The sequence below is a fragment of the Zalophus californianus genome, chromosome 9, assembly GCF_009762305.2.
Source record: "Zalophus californianus isolate mZalCal1 chromosome 9, mZalCal1.pri.v2, whole genome shotgun sequence".
Classification (NCBI taxonomy): Eukaryota; Metazoa; Chordata; class Mammalia; order Carnivora; family Otariidae; genus Zalophus; species Zalophus californianus.
Window position 1 is genome coordinate 26,505,305 of NC_045603.1, and position 18,850 is coordinate 26,524,154.

The following is an 18,850-nucleotide window of genomic DNA, read 5'->3' on the forward strand; positions in this document are numbered from 1 at the left end:
GGAGGAGCTTGGCAAACATGGATTTTCGGGCCCCACCCCCGGGCTTCTGATTTCAGTGGCATTGGTAGGGCAAGAATCAGACTTTTGAGACTAAGACCCAGAACTGGGTGTGGGTCCCGCCACCTCTGTTTAGATGCCGTTGTGGCTGAAGCAAGGATGGTGGAAAGCGAAAATATTCACCCCAGAAATAACTGCTTCAATACCTCCCCAAAGCGTATGATGATTTATACCAAATGAACAGAAAATAAGGCAGATTTCATTAATCTTAATAAATGGGTAGTGCCTTGGGAGAGGAAGTCGTTGGTAAAAAAAAAAAAAATGTTGTGCATCTACTTGTAAGATTGCATTAAACATTAAACTAAGCACAGTCTATTTAAAGTGCTGCTTTTGGATCTAAACTTAAGTAGCACTGTTAAAACCTGTGGCGTAGCAGTGTATCTTATTCAAAGTTTAATTAGATTTTGGAACTAGCTACAAATACACAATTATGCAGTTTTGCTGGAATCTGGATGGCTGGTGAAATTAAAGAAGGATACGAACCTTCTGTACCAGGGGCCTCAGAGGGGCTGAACGAAGATCGGGTTCAACAGAACACTCTTCTTGTCCTATTAATATTTTAGAACAGTACCGGCCCTCATTTATGGAGTGCTTACTTGGTGCTAAGCCACTGCATCCATTTTCTCATCTAGGCTTCAGAGCGGCCCTAAGATAGTCTTCTTCCAGGGCTCCAGGTTATAAACCCAAGGCTCAGAGAGGTGCAGAAGCCTCCTTTAGTGAGTGACGGGGTCCAGATGCAGACCAGGCAGTGGGCTCCAAGACCCACTTCCTTACCCACGGGATCTACACCAAGTTGGCATTCAAAAATAATCTTAAGATTCAATCAGACTACAACCACATTCAAACAATAACTCCAACAAAGGAAACTCGAGGGATGGGTGGCTCTTTGGGGACTTGCTAAACAAATGGAATAATGTGGAATGACTAGTTAGAACTGAGTTTAATTAGCTTCCAGTATTAGTAGGTAAATGGGTATTTCCAAGATGCTTCAGAGACCCTGCAAGCATCGCGTTCTCTTCACAATCTGAAATACGCCTTCCACTCAGCACATTTCCTGGGCTCTGGTTGTCAATTAATGATGTCAAGATGGGCTCAAAAGTCAATGGTATAAAATTTCAGTTATGCAAGATGAGTAAGTTCTAGAAATCTGTTGTACAACATTGTGCCTACAGATAACAACGCTGTTTTGCACCCTTTGAAAATCTGGTAAGAGGGTAGGCTTTTTGTTAATTGTTCTTACCGCAATAAAATTGTTTAAAAGAGAAAAAAGTCTAAATGAACTGCATTTGCATAGGCCAGTTACAGCAAAAACAATTTTATCTTCCCCTCCATGTGCTCCTAGGAAGGACCATGTCTAAAAGGGGTTAAATGCTGACACCATGGAGTGCTCAGGACTCATCCTGGCAGAACATCAGCTAAAAATAACCACCTATTGTCTTACCTCTGACACTGCCAAGGGAGGTGACACTTACCCGCAGAAAACCAGAAAGGCAGACAGACATCCAGTTTGTGAGGAGTTTTTCTACCACAGACTCCGTGCGTCTTAGCATGAGTTTAGGCTGCATGTTACTGGACTGTTCCATCAAGTCCCTGGTCAGCACCTCCAGGATGCTGGTCAGGTAGACCAGCTTGGTTTGCAGTGCAATGGTCAAGAAGGAGGCAAATAGACACCTATTTAAAAATAGAGCCTTGGTTACAATACTCAAGACATCAAAACAACCCAACTGTCTTTATCTGGCAGATGGCCAGATAAAGAAAATGTGGTATATGTGTATTCACACACACACACATACACACACACACACCAGAATACTGTGCAGCCACACAAGAGAATGAAATCTTGCCATTTGTGACAACATGGATGGATCTTGCGGGCATTATGTTAAATGAAAAAGTCAGAGAAAGACAAATACTGTATGATCTCACTTTTATGTGGACTCTAAAAAAAAAAAGAAAAAGAACCAAGCTCATGGAAAAAGAGATCAGATCTATGGTTACCAGAGGTGGAGAATGGAGGGGGAGTTGGAGGAAGGTGGACAAAATGCAAAAATTTCGAATTAAAAGACAAGTAAATGCTAGGGATGTAATGTATAACATGGTGACTAGAGTTAACACTGCTGCATAATTTGAAAGTTCCAAGAGAGTAAATCTTAAAAGTTCATTCTTTTCTTTTTTTTTTTTTTTGTAGCTGTATGAGATGATGGTTGCTAACTAAACTCATTATGGTCATCATTTTGCACTAGGTATAAGGAAGATCATTATGCCGTACACCTTAAACTTCTACAGTGCTATATGCCAATTCCATCTCAATAAAACAGAGAGAGAGAAAAAAAAGAAGATACACAGATGACAAAGAAGCACATAATAAAAGAGCCTCAGTTAATGAGGTTAACTATCAGCCGTGGCTAAGTTGATGTTGATGGGAGTTTCCACGGAAGCTGAGGGGCAGTGGGGTGCTGTCCTGTGAGCATGTGTGTTTTTTTAATGTCTTAGGTCAACCACCTTTGTCCTCAATTCATAAAAACCATGCACCAGTGTTCACCCCAGGACATTGTATGTGTTTTCAGCTCTTAGACTTTAAACTAGAGTGGTAAACAAGAAGTGAATGTCTTTCCCAAATGTTTAGGTGTTTTAAAGATAGAAAATAGCACTTCTGCTTTTTTGATTCAGGACTCATGCTTTTTCTTGGTGCTGGGGTTTTTCAGGGCTTTTTTTTGGAGGGGGGTAGTGTATGTGTGTGTGTCTTCAAAACAGAATATGTGTTGGGGTCGTGTGATCCGAAATAGAGCTATCATGGCCTCATGACCCCGACCAAACAGCCTCTGGATAAATCCACGTTTTTCAAGGGATGTGGATACCAGGTTCAGGTTGCAGTTTGGAAATAAGGAGCTCACGTTTTTATTTTCTCTATTTAAAGACTTTCAAAATATAAATAAATTGACTAATACCTGTCCTTCACTGAAAAGTTCTTCTGCTTCTCAAGGGTGTGGATGACAGTAACAAGGAAACTTTTATTACAAATCAGGGCATCCAAAGCTGTGAGACTTTCATTCTTGTCAGTGGCATCTCTGTTCTGGAAAAAAAAATGAATATGATATGATATGATATGATATGATATTAGAAACTTAGAGTTAGGAGGTAGATCCACAATGGGTTTTCCAAGACAATGATTTAATATTGAATCCATGATTCCAAAAAACTCACAAAAATTCAATAATGGAGATGATGATGACAATGAGGACACTATGAAAGTCAGGCAGTCATGGGCTAAAAATGAAAACTTAGAGACTTACATGCATATCTTCGGTGAAGATGTGTGTGAAGCCACCTGACTGAGAGGAAGGAGACACTTTTATTATTCATAACATCCAAAGGAAATGAATAGTGTATTTTTGTTACAATACCCAAGTCCGTTTTAATAAAGTAGAGACACTGTTTGCTAATCTGAAGGGCCCCTGGGCTTATGTTCATTTTATATCCTCTAATAGATAATAAATAATTATTCAGCTCTCAAGAAGCACCAGTGAATTCTGAAAGCCTCTAAGAAGAATCATTATCATTGCATCAGTCCCATTTTTGGTAGAGGAAGGCATCTCACACTTTCAAAGAACAGACTCAAAAGTGAAAGAAGTGGTAAAGAAAATTATGCGAATGTGCAGACCCCTCCTTAAGCAGTTTGCCCTCTCGGGATAAATACTGAGTTGTGTCCATAAGTTTTTACAAGCCTTAGCTTAGTAGTATCCACTGTCTCAAGAGACAATGTTATGGAGACGGGGTGAGCTGGGTGGTTAACAGTTAGAAATCTGGAGCCAAATTACTTGGGTTTCAGTCTTGGTTTTATCACCTACCGGTCACATGACTTTGGACAGTTACGTAACCTCTCTGTGCCTGACATTGCTCATGACTCCCATCTCCTAAGCTTGGTGTGAAAAGAAAATGCACATGTGCACAGTAAGTTCTATCTCAGCTATGTTTATTGCTTTTATCACTAATTTATGGCAAACTAGATCACAAAGTTATTGTCCTGCTGGTTTCTACAATTATTTTTATGTGCTATGCTATGTTGCTCCTGGATATAAACTTTTCAATTTGAGTTTCCCTTTTTAATGTATCATAAGTCTTCTTGGAATTAAAGGATTAAATTTTAAAAGCATGCTGAGTAACACTTTAAATGAGTCAACAGAATGAAAATAAAAACTTGAACATTCAGGTTTTTCTCTTCCTCTTTTTGGGGGGTAATATTTGAAACTTTAGGCTATTTTTATACCTCGTTCAAGTAAATTTCTTCTGCAGAGAATTTTTGCTTTATAGTTTCAAATCTGTTAGCCTAAGCAGAAGACCTCAAACTATTTTGGTCATATTCTCCCCTAGTAATAGGCAGAAAAATCATACCCTGGGTTTGCATTTTCTAGTTCCTAACATTTTTCTGCAGAACCAACTTGATATGGACAGACATTTTAAACAGATTGATTCCTGACCTTAAGTAGAGAAATGACACCACGGCTCCCTGTTTTCTAAAGCTCCTTCCTCCTTTCATTTAAATTTCCCTCTTCTAGGAGATAGGATGCACTGCTCACCCTTATTTCTCCTCCTATTTTCAGCAAAACAATGCAGTCAATACAATGAAAAGGCAGGCTTTGGAGAGCCAAAAACCCAGTACAGAGCCAGGAATTGGGAATATCTTGGCCTCTGTGAACTACAATTTCCTCTGGTTCTGTCTACTGTTGTCTGGTAGGTGTTGACTGCTCAAGTTCTCAGTCTACCAGCCGACCTCCGGGCCTAGAGGATGTGGCCCCTGATCCATCAGTAAAGGGCCTAATTGACACAAGGACGGATCTGTAGCCTGGAAAGCATTTCAGCTGGGGCTGTCATCACAGACTATGTTCCTCCATCCTCTATATCTTTCATTATAAATTCAATTTTAACTTAGGTCTTGCTAGGGTTCTGATAGTTATGCCTGTTTTTCCTGGTCCTCTCCTTTACTGACTTGAGTTTTCCTGGTTTTCCCAGTTGCTGTTCAAGATTATTCATAACCCTGAGTTAAGTCTGTTTGGCTGGAACAATGCGGCGGAGGGGGGTGAGGGATGCTGACCCTCTGCACAGTCGAAAATTGGCATGTAACTTTTTCCCAAAACTTAGCTACTAATATATTGCCTACTGCTGACCAGAAGCCTTACCAATGAACACATCTTTTGTATGTCAATTAACACATATTTTATAAGTTTTCTGTATTCTATACTGTATTCTTACAGTAGCGTGAGCTAGAGAAAGGAAAATGTTACTAAGGAAATCATAGGGAAGAGAAAATACATTTATAGGACGGTACTGTTTTATTGAAAAAAAAAAAAAAAAATCCGTGTATAAGCAGACCCATGCAGTTCAAACCTGTGTTGTTTAAGGGTCAACTGTATCTCTCTTCTAAAATAACACAGCATTTTTCCTGGGGATTTTTTTTCCCCCTCAAAACACTCAACTTGCAATAGTGTCTTTTGCATTCATCACTTATCTTGCTCTTGATTACTGAATTTAGAATATAGGACAATTTCTTTTTCAGGCCACAGATTACTCTCTTCAGCACTCAAGAGCAATCATTGACTGTAAAAGCCCACACAAGCCTCAGGTTGATGGTAGAAATCTCTGTTGTTTTATTGCTATTAAATTCTTAATGGGGATCTCAGATAGCTGAGAAACAGGACTCGCAATGTCCTGCATAGTCATCCTGATTCAGGGAATTGACCTCCCTCCCTAGGCGGTGTTCTGCTGTAGAAATGGATAAATGAGGTGGCAAATACAAGTCTTGCTGCCTGGCACTCTTGGAGGAGAAGTTTAAAAAAGTGTATTGTACAAGCACAAAAAACTGAAGTCTTATTTATAGCCTTCTAGCCTCCTTGATTTACAACAGTAAGTCTTGGACCAAAAAAAAAAAAAAAAAAATATGGCGGGTGCTTTATGGAGGTATCCCAACCTCCAGACACAGCATCACATATCATGGTGTCTGCTTCTAGAATTATAGAGAAACTGGAAATTGCTTACTGCATGTGTCTGTGTTTCTGAACTCTAGGCTTCTGGCCAAATGTAGCTGAGAAGCTTCTGGTAAGGTGATACCAGCTCTGTTTTGACCTGGCTTTGCTTAGAAGTCTAGATTGAAATATGATCATCTGTGTTGATGTTCCAGAGGCTGGGCCCCTCTGTGGTCACCTGTTCTGGACAAAAAAGGGCAGCATGGTGAAGCCGGAGCATCAGGATGTGGAGGTGACGACAGGCAGATGAGTGCCCTTTGCTCAAGACTTGGGAGTGTAAAGGAGGAAGGCTGAGTGGGTAGGGGAGAAGATGGAGGCATCAGAACAGAGCGAGACTGCAAACCCAAAGGGTTAAAGGAGACTGCTCCTCGGAGTCCCAGGATGGGTTAATCAATCATTTCGTGCAGATATTTCTGTGAAATGAGGATGATATGGGCTGATCAGCAGAAGAACAACTGCTGGAGAGAACCATTAAGAACTCAACACTGCGAAAAATGGCTGCTATCAACTCAAAGTCTATACATGTCTCCCTCCCTCCCTCTCGGCCCATAGTACTTTTCATTTCCAATTGAGAAATAATAGTGAATAATCTAGTAGCTGCAATGGAAGTCATGCAGATAAACACAACAAATTGGCCAGCCCACAATTTATTGATTTTTAAATAAACTAGCTTGCTTCCCAGCTACAAATTCAGCTCTAAACAGGTAGTAAAATAAAACAAAAATCATCACTCTGAACTTCTGTCCCTCCTAGGTTTTTGTTAGTGGACAAAGAATAATCGTCAATGACCCATCACTGCTTTATACCCTAATCAATCCAATTAATAATTACCCTTCTCCCGGCTCTGCTCAGGCTTAAGCCCTTATTTTGTACCAAGCACACTATCTACAGCTGCCTTGGAAGCAAACACCTCTTCTGGCGATAGCAACAAGCACCTTCATTATTATTCAAGACTCAACCTTAGGAATATGATCAATGCTCTTTTACCTCGGGGAAGAAAGTTCTCAGAGCAAAATGTTTGTAGTCAAGGAAGGGAACAGTTCCAAAACTATCAACCACATCCAATTTATCCATCTGCAGCTCAGCAAAGCCTGTAAAACAGAATCCCAAGAGCAATATTTTAACTCCACAAACAATGGATAAGATCTTCTGCTGTTTTGTCTAACACGGAGAATGACCTTGGTTTTCATTAAAGAAGAAACAATAGATAATTACTTGGTTGGCTGCAGAGCAGGGCTGGAATAAACACAGAGCCAGGCCTAGACCCTGCCGCTCAGATGTCTTCTATTATACAAACAGTTCTCATTACTGTGGCCAGCTCCATTTGGAGGGGGGGGGCAGAGGAGATGATAAAAAAAGGCTTGTTTTTCCACAAATAAAATTTTGGAGCCTACCATCACGTATCTCTTTCCGGAGCTCACTCTCCAGGAGCTCCAGCTGTTGGCTCTGTTTGCGGCTCAGCTCCTTCGATTTGTGCCTGGTTACCCCTACGGCCGCTGAGGAGACAGAGATCTAGCGTCAGATTGACACGTTAACTTAAAAAACCAAAAGGAAAACAAAGCCAACCTTGACATTTCTTTTACAGAGAGAGAGAGACAGAGACAGAGGGAGAGAGAGAAAGAACAGCATGTAAGAGGTGGAATTTATAAAAGGAAAAATTCCCAGTGAGGAGTCACTCTAAAGAGGAAGATGCTAAAGTGCAACAGGAAAACAAAAAACTACCCACCTTAAAGTAAAAACTAAATCAAATAACCTCCACTTGTAACCAAAGATCCCAGCTGGCTGAAAAGTAATGAAATAAGCCACGTTTCCCTGCAGCCACAGGCCGCTGATATTGTTCCATTCTTTTTTCAATGTTTCTAAACATCCCTGGAGAAATAAAGTTGAGCCACAATTGCAGAAGGAAATCACAGATCCACGCTCTGTAAGCCAGACTTGCATAGATCAAGTTGGCTGATATGCGGAGAGGTCCACAATGAGCCCTCGGATCTGGGACATGGCTTCTTTCCCCACTTCGTCTTGCTTCTAACTGTGCTTCTTACTGAGACAGTGCCCTGAACAGGCTTGGTTCTCGGTTCACATCCCCACTCTGCCAATTATGAGCTGTGTGACTTCAAGTAAGTTCCTTAGCATCTCTGTGCCTGGCTGCCTTATCTGTCAAAGGGCCCACACCTCACTGTGATGTTGAGAGGACTGCAAGAAGCAACCCACAGAAAGCATTCAGAAGTTGTTTTTTAAAAAGAACATTCAACAACTGTCAACTACATTATTATTCTGGAAAGGTTTTCCTCCTTTAACAGCAACTTCGTGATAAAAGGACCCACTACCAGTAGATACGAATGATCCTGGAGGAAACAAAACTCAGTAGGGTTCTTCACTGGACCATTTCACAAAGTCAACAGTCTTCACCATAACATGCATGTGCATCTTCAAAAAAGGATGGGGCGCACAGTGATTTCCAAATTTATGTGACCACGGAACCCCTTTCTCCAGGAGCGTGATTTGGGGTTAGCGTTCCTCGGGCCACACTTCAGGCTACACGGGCTCAGGGCAGGCAAAGGGAATGAGGCAGCCACATCCATCCAGCAGTGGGTTTTTGATGGCTGACATCTCCAGGGGAAGACACAGTGAGGATGTTTAGAAGGTGGCAGGCCTAGGCCAGGGTGCTTCGTGTTTTCACTCATGACGTGACCGATGGGTTAAAATATTTGTACACTTTACACCTGCTCAAGCTGCTGGTCACACATGCTGGCCTGGAATCACGGCAAGAAGGGGATGAGAATTTTAAAGGGCTCTGCAGCTACCGATGAAGCCAAAGCCATGGGTCAAACTGAGGCCACCTCACCATAAAGAGCACAAACAGTCTCTATGACACAGAGTGGGGACGGGAGGGGTGAGTCACACACGGCACAGGAAGAGATCAGAGGCTTCTAGTAAGTCACAAAGTGGAGAGGACTCTATGGGGAGACTGGTGTCTACAGCTGCTTAACACCAGCGGATTCTCAAAATAGAGCTCAGCATTTAGAATTTATAAGTAATCTCCTTACTTGAAGCCAGTGCCAGCCAGGACATTATTAAAATATCAAGCCCAATTCTGGATTCCAGCTATAGAACAGGGGTGGTCAACTGGAGAAGAAGCCCAAGAAAATACCTGAAATGATCATCAGTAGGGCAAAAGAGGGCCTCTGCAAAATGAATTCATTCCATTGGGCCAGCTAATCACACATAGAAGTCTTTCCCTCTCTGCACTGAGAACCCGCCAGGAGAAAGGGCCAAACCTTCCCTCATGCTCTCCAGCTCCAGAGGCTTGCCCAGTTATCAGGAACACAACGTGTGTTCATAGACACAAGGTAAGTGGATGCGGGGGTGGATGAATGAAGGAGTGCATGGAAGGAAACAGTAGCAACCAGTAACAGAGAGCATTGGAGAGGCAAAGGCTGTGTTAAATCAACGTATGTGAAGTGTTCTCTTAGTTAGTGGAGAGAAGTTCTATTTCTGAGATGGACAAGAGGAACCAGACTTTGGATGAAAAGCTGCTCAGAACCAGGTCACACACTAAATGGCTACAGGGACCAGGAAGGCAGATGAGTTACGTGGCCCAGGTGGAGACAACAGGGAGTGGTGGGGACTTCAGCAAAACCCCAGTACCCACATGCTCTCTCAAGGGGCTGCTGTTATTCAGTTCCAGGAAACTGATGCTATGGAAAAGTGGAGATCCAATGATCCAGAGCTTTCAAGTTTTCAAGAGATATTTTTAAAAATGTGAATCAACTTATTTTTTTTTTTTTTAACTGAAGTACGGCAGACACAAATGTTATACTGGTTTCAGGTATACAACATAGGTGACCCACCTAATTTTAAAATGCCATCAACTAGTTCACAGTTTAAGAAAAAAATGCTGTGTGGGCCAAACAAAACAGATTGTTGGGCCAGATTCAGCCAGCGAGCAACCACCCTGGGATCATCGTGCTCGGATGAGCCTTGCGATATTTTAATAGATGGTACATATCACGCTTCTAAAACATAGTTCTGCCAGGAAAAGCAGAGCTGGGGTGGGAGCAGGGGGTGGTGTTTGGTGAGGTGAGAAGGCAGGAGGAGATGACCAGATTGTGAAAGTCCAAAATGCCAGAGGAATTCTGAAGGAATAACATAAATGGGACATTTGTAATCGCCATTCACAGTACTGGGGAAGTGAGTTGGACTATATTTCTCAAACACCAAGACGCCATCTTTGCAATCCAGCTTTGTATTGAGGAGGAATCCTAAAAAATGGTTAGAAAGCCCTCAACGTGTACCTATGATTCCTTTCCCAAAGTTGTGATTTGGGTTTTTACCCATCAGTACTCAACTGAGGCAAACAGCCCCTGAAAGCTGAGAGTCTGCCTGCCTGACGAGAGGCCCCAGGGAATCATTTCTCTGACAAAATCAAACAGGGCACTCACCAAAGATGACAATCACTAGCAAGACGGGAAGCACAATCAGAAAATACCAAGTGGTAGGAACTGTTTCCTGCTCGACGTAGAGCTCCAAGTTTCCCAGTTTGACCTAATGGGACAGAAAGTCATTAGACTCAATTGAATTGCGCACCACATTTATGTACACACTTTTTCCTCCAAATCGTTTTCCCCAGGATACAAAAAGGTGACAAGCTAGGTAGGATATATGAATTCAAGTCCCAGCTCAGGCAGACTGGCTGTGTGAACTTGAGCACATTGAGAACATTCACCATGCCTGATTTTCAGATATGTCACAGTTGAGGGGCACTGGACTATACCTGGAGATTTTAGAACTGACTCCTCTTTGCCCTAGAGGCTTAACTCAGCCATCCTTTCCTTACTTTCCTCATCTCTAAAGTGGGATGTAGATAGTGCCTCTTCATAGGGTTGTCGTGAAGATTAAATGTACTTCATCATTTGAGTGAGTGGCTCATGGCAGTCCTCCCAAAACTCTCCAGTGGCTTCCCAGAGCTCAAAGCCAAGCCCTCGCAATGGCTCACATGTTCCTTTTTTTTTTTTTAATTTTTTTCCCCAAGATTTTATTTATTTATTTGAGAGAGAGAGAGAGAGAGAGACAGAGAGAGATCATGAGCAGGGGGGAGGGGCAGAGGGAGAAGCAGACTCCCCGCTGAGCGGGGAGCTCGATGCGGGACTTGATCCCAGGACCCTGGGATCATGACCTGAGCTGAAGGCAGATGCTTAACCGACTGAGCCACCCAGGTGCCTGGCTCCCTGCTCCCTCCAGTAACTCTCCAGCCTCCTTGAATATTCCCCCTTGCTCCCTCTGCTCCAGCCACGCTGGCCTCCTTGTGCTCCTCATATGCACCAGGCAGTCTCCTGACTCAAGACTTTTGCAACCTGCAGGTCTAAAACCCTCTACCCCAGAGAGCCCATGGCTCACTCCCTCTCCTCCTTGAGGTCCTTACTCAAATGTCATCTTCCTAGACAGACCTTGGCTGCCCACCCTCGCACACCTCGCAGCACTGCCTGTCCCTGCTTCATGCTTCTCCATGGCGATCACCACCACCTCACACGTTCTCATTTACTTTCTTCACTCCATGTGTCTTTAGGTAACCCCCACAAAGGCAGAACGTGGGGTCTGTTTTCTTCTCCGCTGTGTTCCCATCATGGAAGAGGACCTCAGGGACCATTTCACGACTAGAGATTGCTAGCGTTACACTCCTCACCCGGTGTGACATGTGGGGGCACTTGTGAGTTCAGCTGTCGTGACTGATTTGATAATAATTAGCACCATCTTTACCACACAGATGGACCACTGGAGGCTCAGCCAAGCCAAGCGACTTACCTAAGGCCATGCAGCTATTAGCTGGTGCAGCTGGGACATGAATACATTTTTTTTTTTTTTTGGTCTTACAGTCTGATGTTCTTTTTTCTTGACCTTTATTCAATATTTATGACTACAAATCATAAAGCATTTTGGGGGGGTATAGACTGTGGAGAGCCTCATATGGCATGAACACCGTAAAGAAAGACTTCTAATATGTTTCTGTTCCCAAGGGTCTCACGTCTTTATTGTGGGACATAAATATACCTCTGATGGGACCCTCAAACATGTCGGGAGGAGATGAATTGTGGCAAGCATGACTCCATGACCGAGGAAGCAGCCCACAGCCCAGAGATCATGTGGTCTCCATCAGAATCGGATGCTACTCTGAATGTGCTGGGTTTCCACTAAGACATGTCATCCCTACATTTGGCAAAAGAATGATAGCTCATTCGTCCGTGGTCTAGAGATTCTGTGTGCAGGTGCTACAGTCTAAATGTATGGCTAGAACAAAACTATCAAGACTCATTAGTAGTATAGACAATGGTGTGTTCAGTGCTTTGACATTCGAATGGGCCCATGGATGGATTCCACCCGCTATTTTGGAGGAATTATGCTTGCGTCTGCAACAGCAGCTTTGTTTATCTGCTATTTAAAGCGAAGATCTAAAGATCCATAACAGATGCCATTCTGGCGTCAGTGTCACCGAGGAAGTGCCCCAAATAAGGTACAACCAACAGGTAGGAGTGTCAGGTGACTTACGCGAACTTTCTTGGAAGAGGTGTCAATGCTGTTCGCATTACTGATGCCTTTAATTTTGCAAAGGATGATGGTGAGATCTTGATTTCTCGTAATATTTTCAAAACTGCAATTTAATTGTTCATTTTCCCCGTGGAAGAGGGTGATTTCAATGTCCGTCTTGGAGATGTTGAACTCATCGTTTTCTTTCTGTGAAGAACAAAGAGGAGATGAAGAAATCAGGGCACCCAAGGGAACCCACAGACACAAGCACACCTTGCCCATCAAGGCGGGGGGCGTGTCCCACCCGAAGGAAGTGAGAAACATACTTGAATTTTCACTTCCAGTTCTGTGTCCCCCTCAGGTTCGACCCGACACCCTGTGAACCTGGGGTCCTCAAGATACTTCAGGCTTCCGCAGTCCAAGTAGGTCTCCTGGACTCTCAGCTTCACGGTGACATTTGTACGTGCTTTTGAACTCTTTAAACTGGGGGCTAAAAACCTGCAGGAATTTGCCATACAATATTCAGAGACCTGAAGGAGGAGAAAAGAGCATTTTTAACAACTTCATTACCGAGCCCCAGCCCTGCGATGGAGGAGCGAGCTGACCCGGACAACCGAACTTCTCTGTGCTCCTAATTTCTCATCTGCAAAATGGGGAGAGTGATACTACCCTCCCCTTACGGGGCTGAATGAACCCAAAATCAAATTAAATGTGATGAGGGCTCATTAAACTAAATGGGGGCTAAATTACATGGGATTACATGTGCAGAAATGCTTGGAATCCTGCCGGGCACCCAGTCAGCACTCAAGGAACCCTAGCTGCTATCACTGCGAACACTCTTAGTGGTAATGGGGGCAGCCAGAGGTCATGCAATGGAGAAGGGATGTGCAGAGAGAAGGAGCCTAGCGGAAGAGGGACACTCGGCACCAAAGACTTTGCAGGGTCTGTGTGTCCTGCGAGCCCTCGAGGTGGGTTGGGAAATGCGGGCAGGGAGGGGACCATCCCCCAGAGAGGCCGCAGGGAGCTGCACACCACCGCTGGCTGTATTCCTCCTTGTCGGGGAACGTCCCCTGGCGCTTAGCGGAAGTCACTGACCCCAAGTGAGGAAAAGGTTTTGCAGGCCTAACAGGAAATCAGGGAAACAAAAGCAAAAGGGACAATGTGGGCCCCCAGGAAAATGCAGAGCATGAAGGCTGGAGAGAGTACAGAAAGTGTGGCCTGCTTCACAGCTTTATTTATTTAAAAAAGACCATAAATACTGTCATTTTTAGGGGTGCAGAGAGATGGACAGAGAAAGCCTCTGGAAAAGAAGAGGTTGACAAAGGTCTTAAAGAAGAACAATAAAGGGCGCCTGGCTGGCTCCGTCTGCGGAGTGTGCAACTCTTGACCATGGGGCTGGGAGTTCGAGCCCCACGTTTGGTATGGATTGCTTAAAGATAAATCTCAAAAAAAATCAGACAAACAAAAAAACAAAGAGCAATAAAACTTGTGAAAAAGAATTTGTCAGGTGGGAGTTTACCTGTTTTTTACTTTCTAATATTGGCGTTAAAAAGAGAGGGCAGGGGGGCACCTGGGTGGCTAAGTTGGTCAAGTGTCAGACTTGATTTCAGCTCGGGTCATGATCTCGGGTTTGTGGGACTGAAACCCACATCAGGCTCCGTATTCAGCATGGAATCTGCTTGGGATTCTCTGCCTTTCCCTCTGCCCTGCACCCCCATGTGCTCTCTTTCTCTCTCTCAAATAAAAAAAAATAAATAAATCTTAAAAAAAAAAAAGAAAGAAAGAAAAAGAAATGAGAGTAGGAAGAGGCCATAGGTGGGAAGATCTGATGCAAGGGGCTGAGACAAACAAAACCTCCTTCCCCCCTAACACCCGTCTGGCCCTGGATAGCTCGTTCACATTTCTGGCAATATGAAGAACCAAAAAACGGTGTGTGTTTCCACTGTGGAGACAGGGCCTAGAATCAGATACAAGGTGAGGCCTGGAACTGACGCTGGGTGTGTCAGGAGGCGGATGTGTGTATGACGCGGCTGCAAGGGTGACTCAGGAAGGCTGTCTGTGCCTAGGCCCAAACCCACACTGGTCCCAAGTACGGCCATGTCTGTGGCCACGGGCAGACCAGCCAGCTTGAGCATGAAGTGGTCCGGTGGGGCCCGGAGAGGCTGCTACCTTCACATCTCTCGTTAAGGAAGGAGAGAAAGGGGAAGAGAGAATGGGGAGAGAATTCGAGAAGAGTGTAGGAGTGTACTCGGAGGCCCCAGCCGGTATCTGAAATGCATCATTTTGCGTGACGAGGCCCTCCCGTGACTCCCGTGGGTGGCAGCAAGTGGACAAGGGCTGGGGACCGGACCCTTGTGTGGGGACACGCAAGATGAGAGGGCGCCAGGTCAGAAGGAAAGGGACCAAGCCAGACAACAGCAGGAGCAGGAGTATATGACAAGATTTCTGGGACTTGGGCAGGTCACTTGGCCTCCGCACCACAGCTCTGTGGGCACGACGGGAACTCCACCACCGACTGCGCGGAACTGCTATTCTTCTGGACATCTCACCTTCGCCCCTCACAAGGCATTTTCACACGTGTTCCTAAACACTGTCTCATTAAAGTGCCTCCCTACAAAGCCCACATGGCGGAAATGGCAGGCCTTGTCATGCCAAGCTCATTCCTCTCTCCTCCGTGCCACGGTCGGAAATACTCCACCGCAAGGAGAAGGTCTTATTATTTCCATTATAGCCCAGATGGTGTATATCCCCCAACAGGTAACAGCTTGTAATATCACAAAGGCACAGAAATAAAAGATATTCCCCAAGAGGTGTCCCTGTGATGAAAACAACATCATCCTTGAAAATTACTATTATTACAAGGTAGCTGAAGACTTACATTTATGTTTCCTTTTAACTCATGTGAAATGATTAAGTTGTCAATTACATCAAAATTTCTGCCCACGATAGTTATATTTTGACCACCACTGCAAAGAGAAAAAGCAATAATAGGAGTTTCATAGTAAACATACAGGCATTTTGCATTTATGAACAAAGCTATCACTTTATTCACACTTAATATTAAACTCAGTTATGTCTGAGAGCCAAGTAATACATTTTAATTTCCAATGCAGGACAATTCTAGCAGTCTCTTAATGATACTGGCCACAAATGTATAGTTTTTAAGATACATAAATATAAAAATTCAGATCAGATCCCGTTTTAATTCTAGGAAAATTCCCAAGTTCTTTTACAGAATTTGGAGCCTTGCTGTGTCGTGTTGCCACATATAATCAGATCATCGGCTATACCCTGAAAAGGTTTCACTAAACAGAATTTTGTTTGATTGCTGTTTAATCTATATTAAGATACTTCACTCTAACAATTTTCAAAATCAAACTCCCAACCTACCAATTATACTTTATTTAGGGAGATAGGGAACATTTTGGACAAGGTAAAATTATAAATGACATTAAAACTATAAATTCCCATTCGGTAGGCCATATAAATAACAGCTACGTTCTCTCTCTCCAAAACCAAGCCAAATGATTTCACATATTCTCAGCACATAATCGCATATAAGCAAAGTGGTCATTAGATGTGAAATAAACAGCTGTCCACAGCTCTGGCTGCCCTCAATCCCCCCCCCGCCCCGCCCCCGCCCTGTTCATGTAGGTCATTCCAGGGTACAGGAGCCTGGGAACATCAGCTCTGTGCACCAGCCGGGCCCAGCCAGGATGACAAGACCTCGAGGTGAGCATGAGGTGGCCAATTTGTGTAGGGCAGGAGGAAAACATTAAGCCCCGAACCAGTCACAGGAGGGGGAAGGGTCGAGTTGGCCTCAGGCCAGCCTGTCGCCATTACTAGAAAGCAGAGCCGAGCACGCTCGGCCGATGGCCAGACTGCAGAGTCTCACCCTCGCCCAGGCATAACTCAGAGTCACAGGCTAAGAACAGCACAGGTGACTGGACACTAAGAAGCCTAATCGAATCACTACGCTGTGCACCAGAAACGAACATAATATTGTAGGCCGACTATACTTCAGTTAAAAAGATAATAAAGAAGCCTCTTATTTGATGGCAAAACAGAACGCTGGTGGCTTGGAGCACAGCAGCCTGGGCCAGACTGCCAGGGAGCCCAAGCAAGTCGATTTGAATGCTCTATGCCTCAGTTTCCTCTTCTCCTAAAGGGGCTATTGCTATTCCTTTTGTGACCATTAACTGAGTTACTAGATGTAACACACAAGGCAGGTGGGGAGTGCCACGTCAATGTTTGGTTTTATTTATAGGAAGGATTTAGACCCTGAGCGGGGAGTGCAATGCTAGAGGCTGGGTTTGGAAATTTCAGTTTTTCTCATGCCACGGTTAGAGGCAGGACTGTTGAAGTCCCAACCCCCCAGTCCCTTGGAATTTGACTGTATCTGAAGACAGGGTCTTTAAAGCGGTAATTAAGATTAAATGAGGTCATTGGGGTGGGCCCTAATCCAATAATATGGCCGGTGTCCTCATAAAAGAGGAGACTGGGACACAGTCACAGAGGGAAGACAAGGTGAAGACAGAGGGAGACCATTTATCTGCAAGCCAAGAAAAGAGGCCTTGGAAGAAACCAATCCCGACATCTGCCTCTGAACACTGGACTGGAAGTGTTTTGCGTCTGGTTTTTTTCTCTTCGTTTTTTTTTTTTTTTTTAAACAAAGGTTCATCTACATTTTCATCTAGACAGTACTTTGAAAATCAGCTTCATGCTGTGTTAGGTGAAATCTCTTATTATGAAAATATCTTTAGGGTTATATTCCAAAATCCGAATGTGAATTTAAATTCAACTAGGCAGACAATTTTTTTTTTTTTTTAATATATTGGAGTCATCTGGAAGACTTTATTTTGGAATGTCAATCTCTCTCTGAGGGAGTATCTTTGAAATGTAGATACTGCTTTTCATTTAGATAGCTCCCAATATTTCCTCGAATTATTCAAAACAGCTTACTCGAAAGGTTATAAAATGAAAGTTGTAGGAGAGAAGCTTTGTGTCACAGGCAGGAGTGAGATGTTGTGTATTTGTACCGGAAACGTAAGCTAAGAGTAGGTACCTCAATGAAACGAACATTTTAAAAGGCAAAAGACTTATACAATCTGAAGAGAAACCACAGTATGAACACACATTTTAGCTGTGAGCTTCCTGGCAGCCACAGCTCAGAGGAAAGCAGGATATGTTCACAGTGTTCACAGGGACAACTGCTGGTCAAGTTTGTGTGTGTTTTCTAGGAATAAATCCAAAGGGGAAGTCTGTGAGAGGAATTTACATAGGACTATTATTTCTATATTTGAGTGAAATCCGTGATTTTTATGCATATGACCCTTTTCTTCTTCTTCTTCTTCTTCTTCTTCTTCTTCTTCGTCTTCTTTTTTTAAGAGAGGGAGAAAGAGAGCAGGCTGGGGGAAAGGGGGCAGAGGGAGAGAGAGATCATCTTAAGCAGGCCTCACACCCAGCACAGAGCCCGATGTGGGGCTCGATCTCACAACCCTGAGGTCATGACCCCTTTAAACACAAAGACAGAAAAATACGAATCTAGAAAGCACCTGATCCAGGTTGTGGCAGGGTATATGAGGGAACAGTGTGGCAGAGCAATATACGACAAGGGTCCCACAGATGTACAGTTCCCGCCGTCAAACTGGATACACACATCCTTCATTTCTTTCCGGCTTGATGGTAGAGAAAATTTCATATGGGTGTCGTTTAGCACATGGCTAACCTGTATCCTAGAAAAGGGCAGAAAAACAACTCTTAAAGGACCCAGACGCTTAGCATAGTTGGCTTCTGCACATGACTGTGTATGAATTTTACTTGAACTGCAACAGTTCACAAACTATCAGAACAGTTGGAGGCAACTGCTGGTTCATCAGGGGCCCCTGACCACTGTGGGCATCATCTGGGGCAGGGGTCCTCTTTCTTCTATGCATTTTTATGTCTCTTTTATGTTTTTGCATTTACCTTAGAAGTGGGGAAAGGAGATGTAACCATTTCCCATAAGAAGTCCTAACAGAAAGTGGAACATGGACTGGGTACTAAGTTATATTAAGGAATTCCTGTTAATTTGGCTGAGTATGAGAATGGCACTACCCTCATCTGCTGGAGACATATACTGAAGTGTGTGTGAGGGAAAGAATATGGCATCTGCGATATGCTTACTCTAGCCACCATCCATCTCTCCCCTCCAAAAACGAAAGGAGAGTGGCAAAATGTTGCTAAGTTTTGGAACCTGGAGGATGGGTACA

The 18,850-nt window shown here is 43.8% G+C and overlaps 1 protein-coding gene across 2 annotated transcripts in view; it reads right to left on the reverse strand.

Moving 5' to 3' along the window:
- Positions 1-18,850, reverse strand: part of PLXNC1 (plexin C1) — a 144,285-nt gene that overhangs the window by 43,305 nt on the left and 82,130 nt on the right. For both annotated transcript variants that reach the window (XM_035721856.1, XM_035721857.1), the window contains 10 exons: positions 18,155-18,334; positions 15,478-15,565; positions 12,926-13,129; positions 12,621-12,806; positions 10,520-10,622; positions 7,472-7,573; positions 7,065-7,168; positions 3,351-3,389; positions 3,006-3,130; positions 1,530-1,728 (listed from right to left, as the gene is read on the reverse strand). In XM_035721856.1, coding sequence (XP_035577749.1) covers positions 1,530-1,728; positions 3,006-3,130; positions 3,351-3,389; positions 7,065-7,168; positions 7,472-7,573; positions 10,520-10,622; positions 12,621-12,806; positions 12,926-13,129; positions 15,478-15,565; positions 18,155-18,334 — 1,330 coding nt within the window. The remainder of the gene's footprint in view (positions 1-1,529; positions 1,729-3,005; positions 3,131-3,350; positions 3,390-7,064; positions 7,169-7,471; positions 7,574-10,519; positions 10,623-12,620; positions 12,807-12,925; positions 13,130-15,477; positions 15,566-18,154; positions 18,335-18,850) is intronic.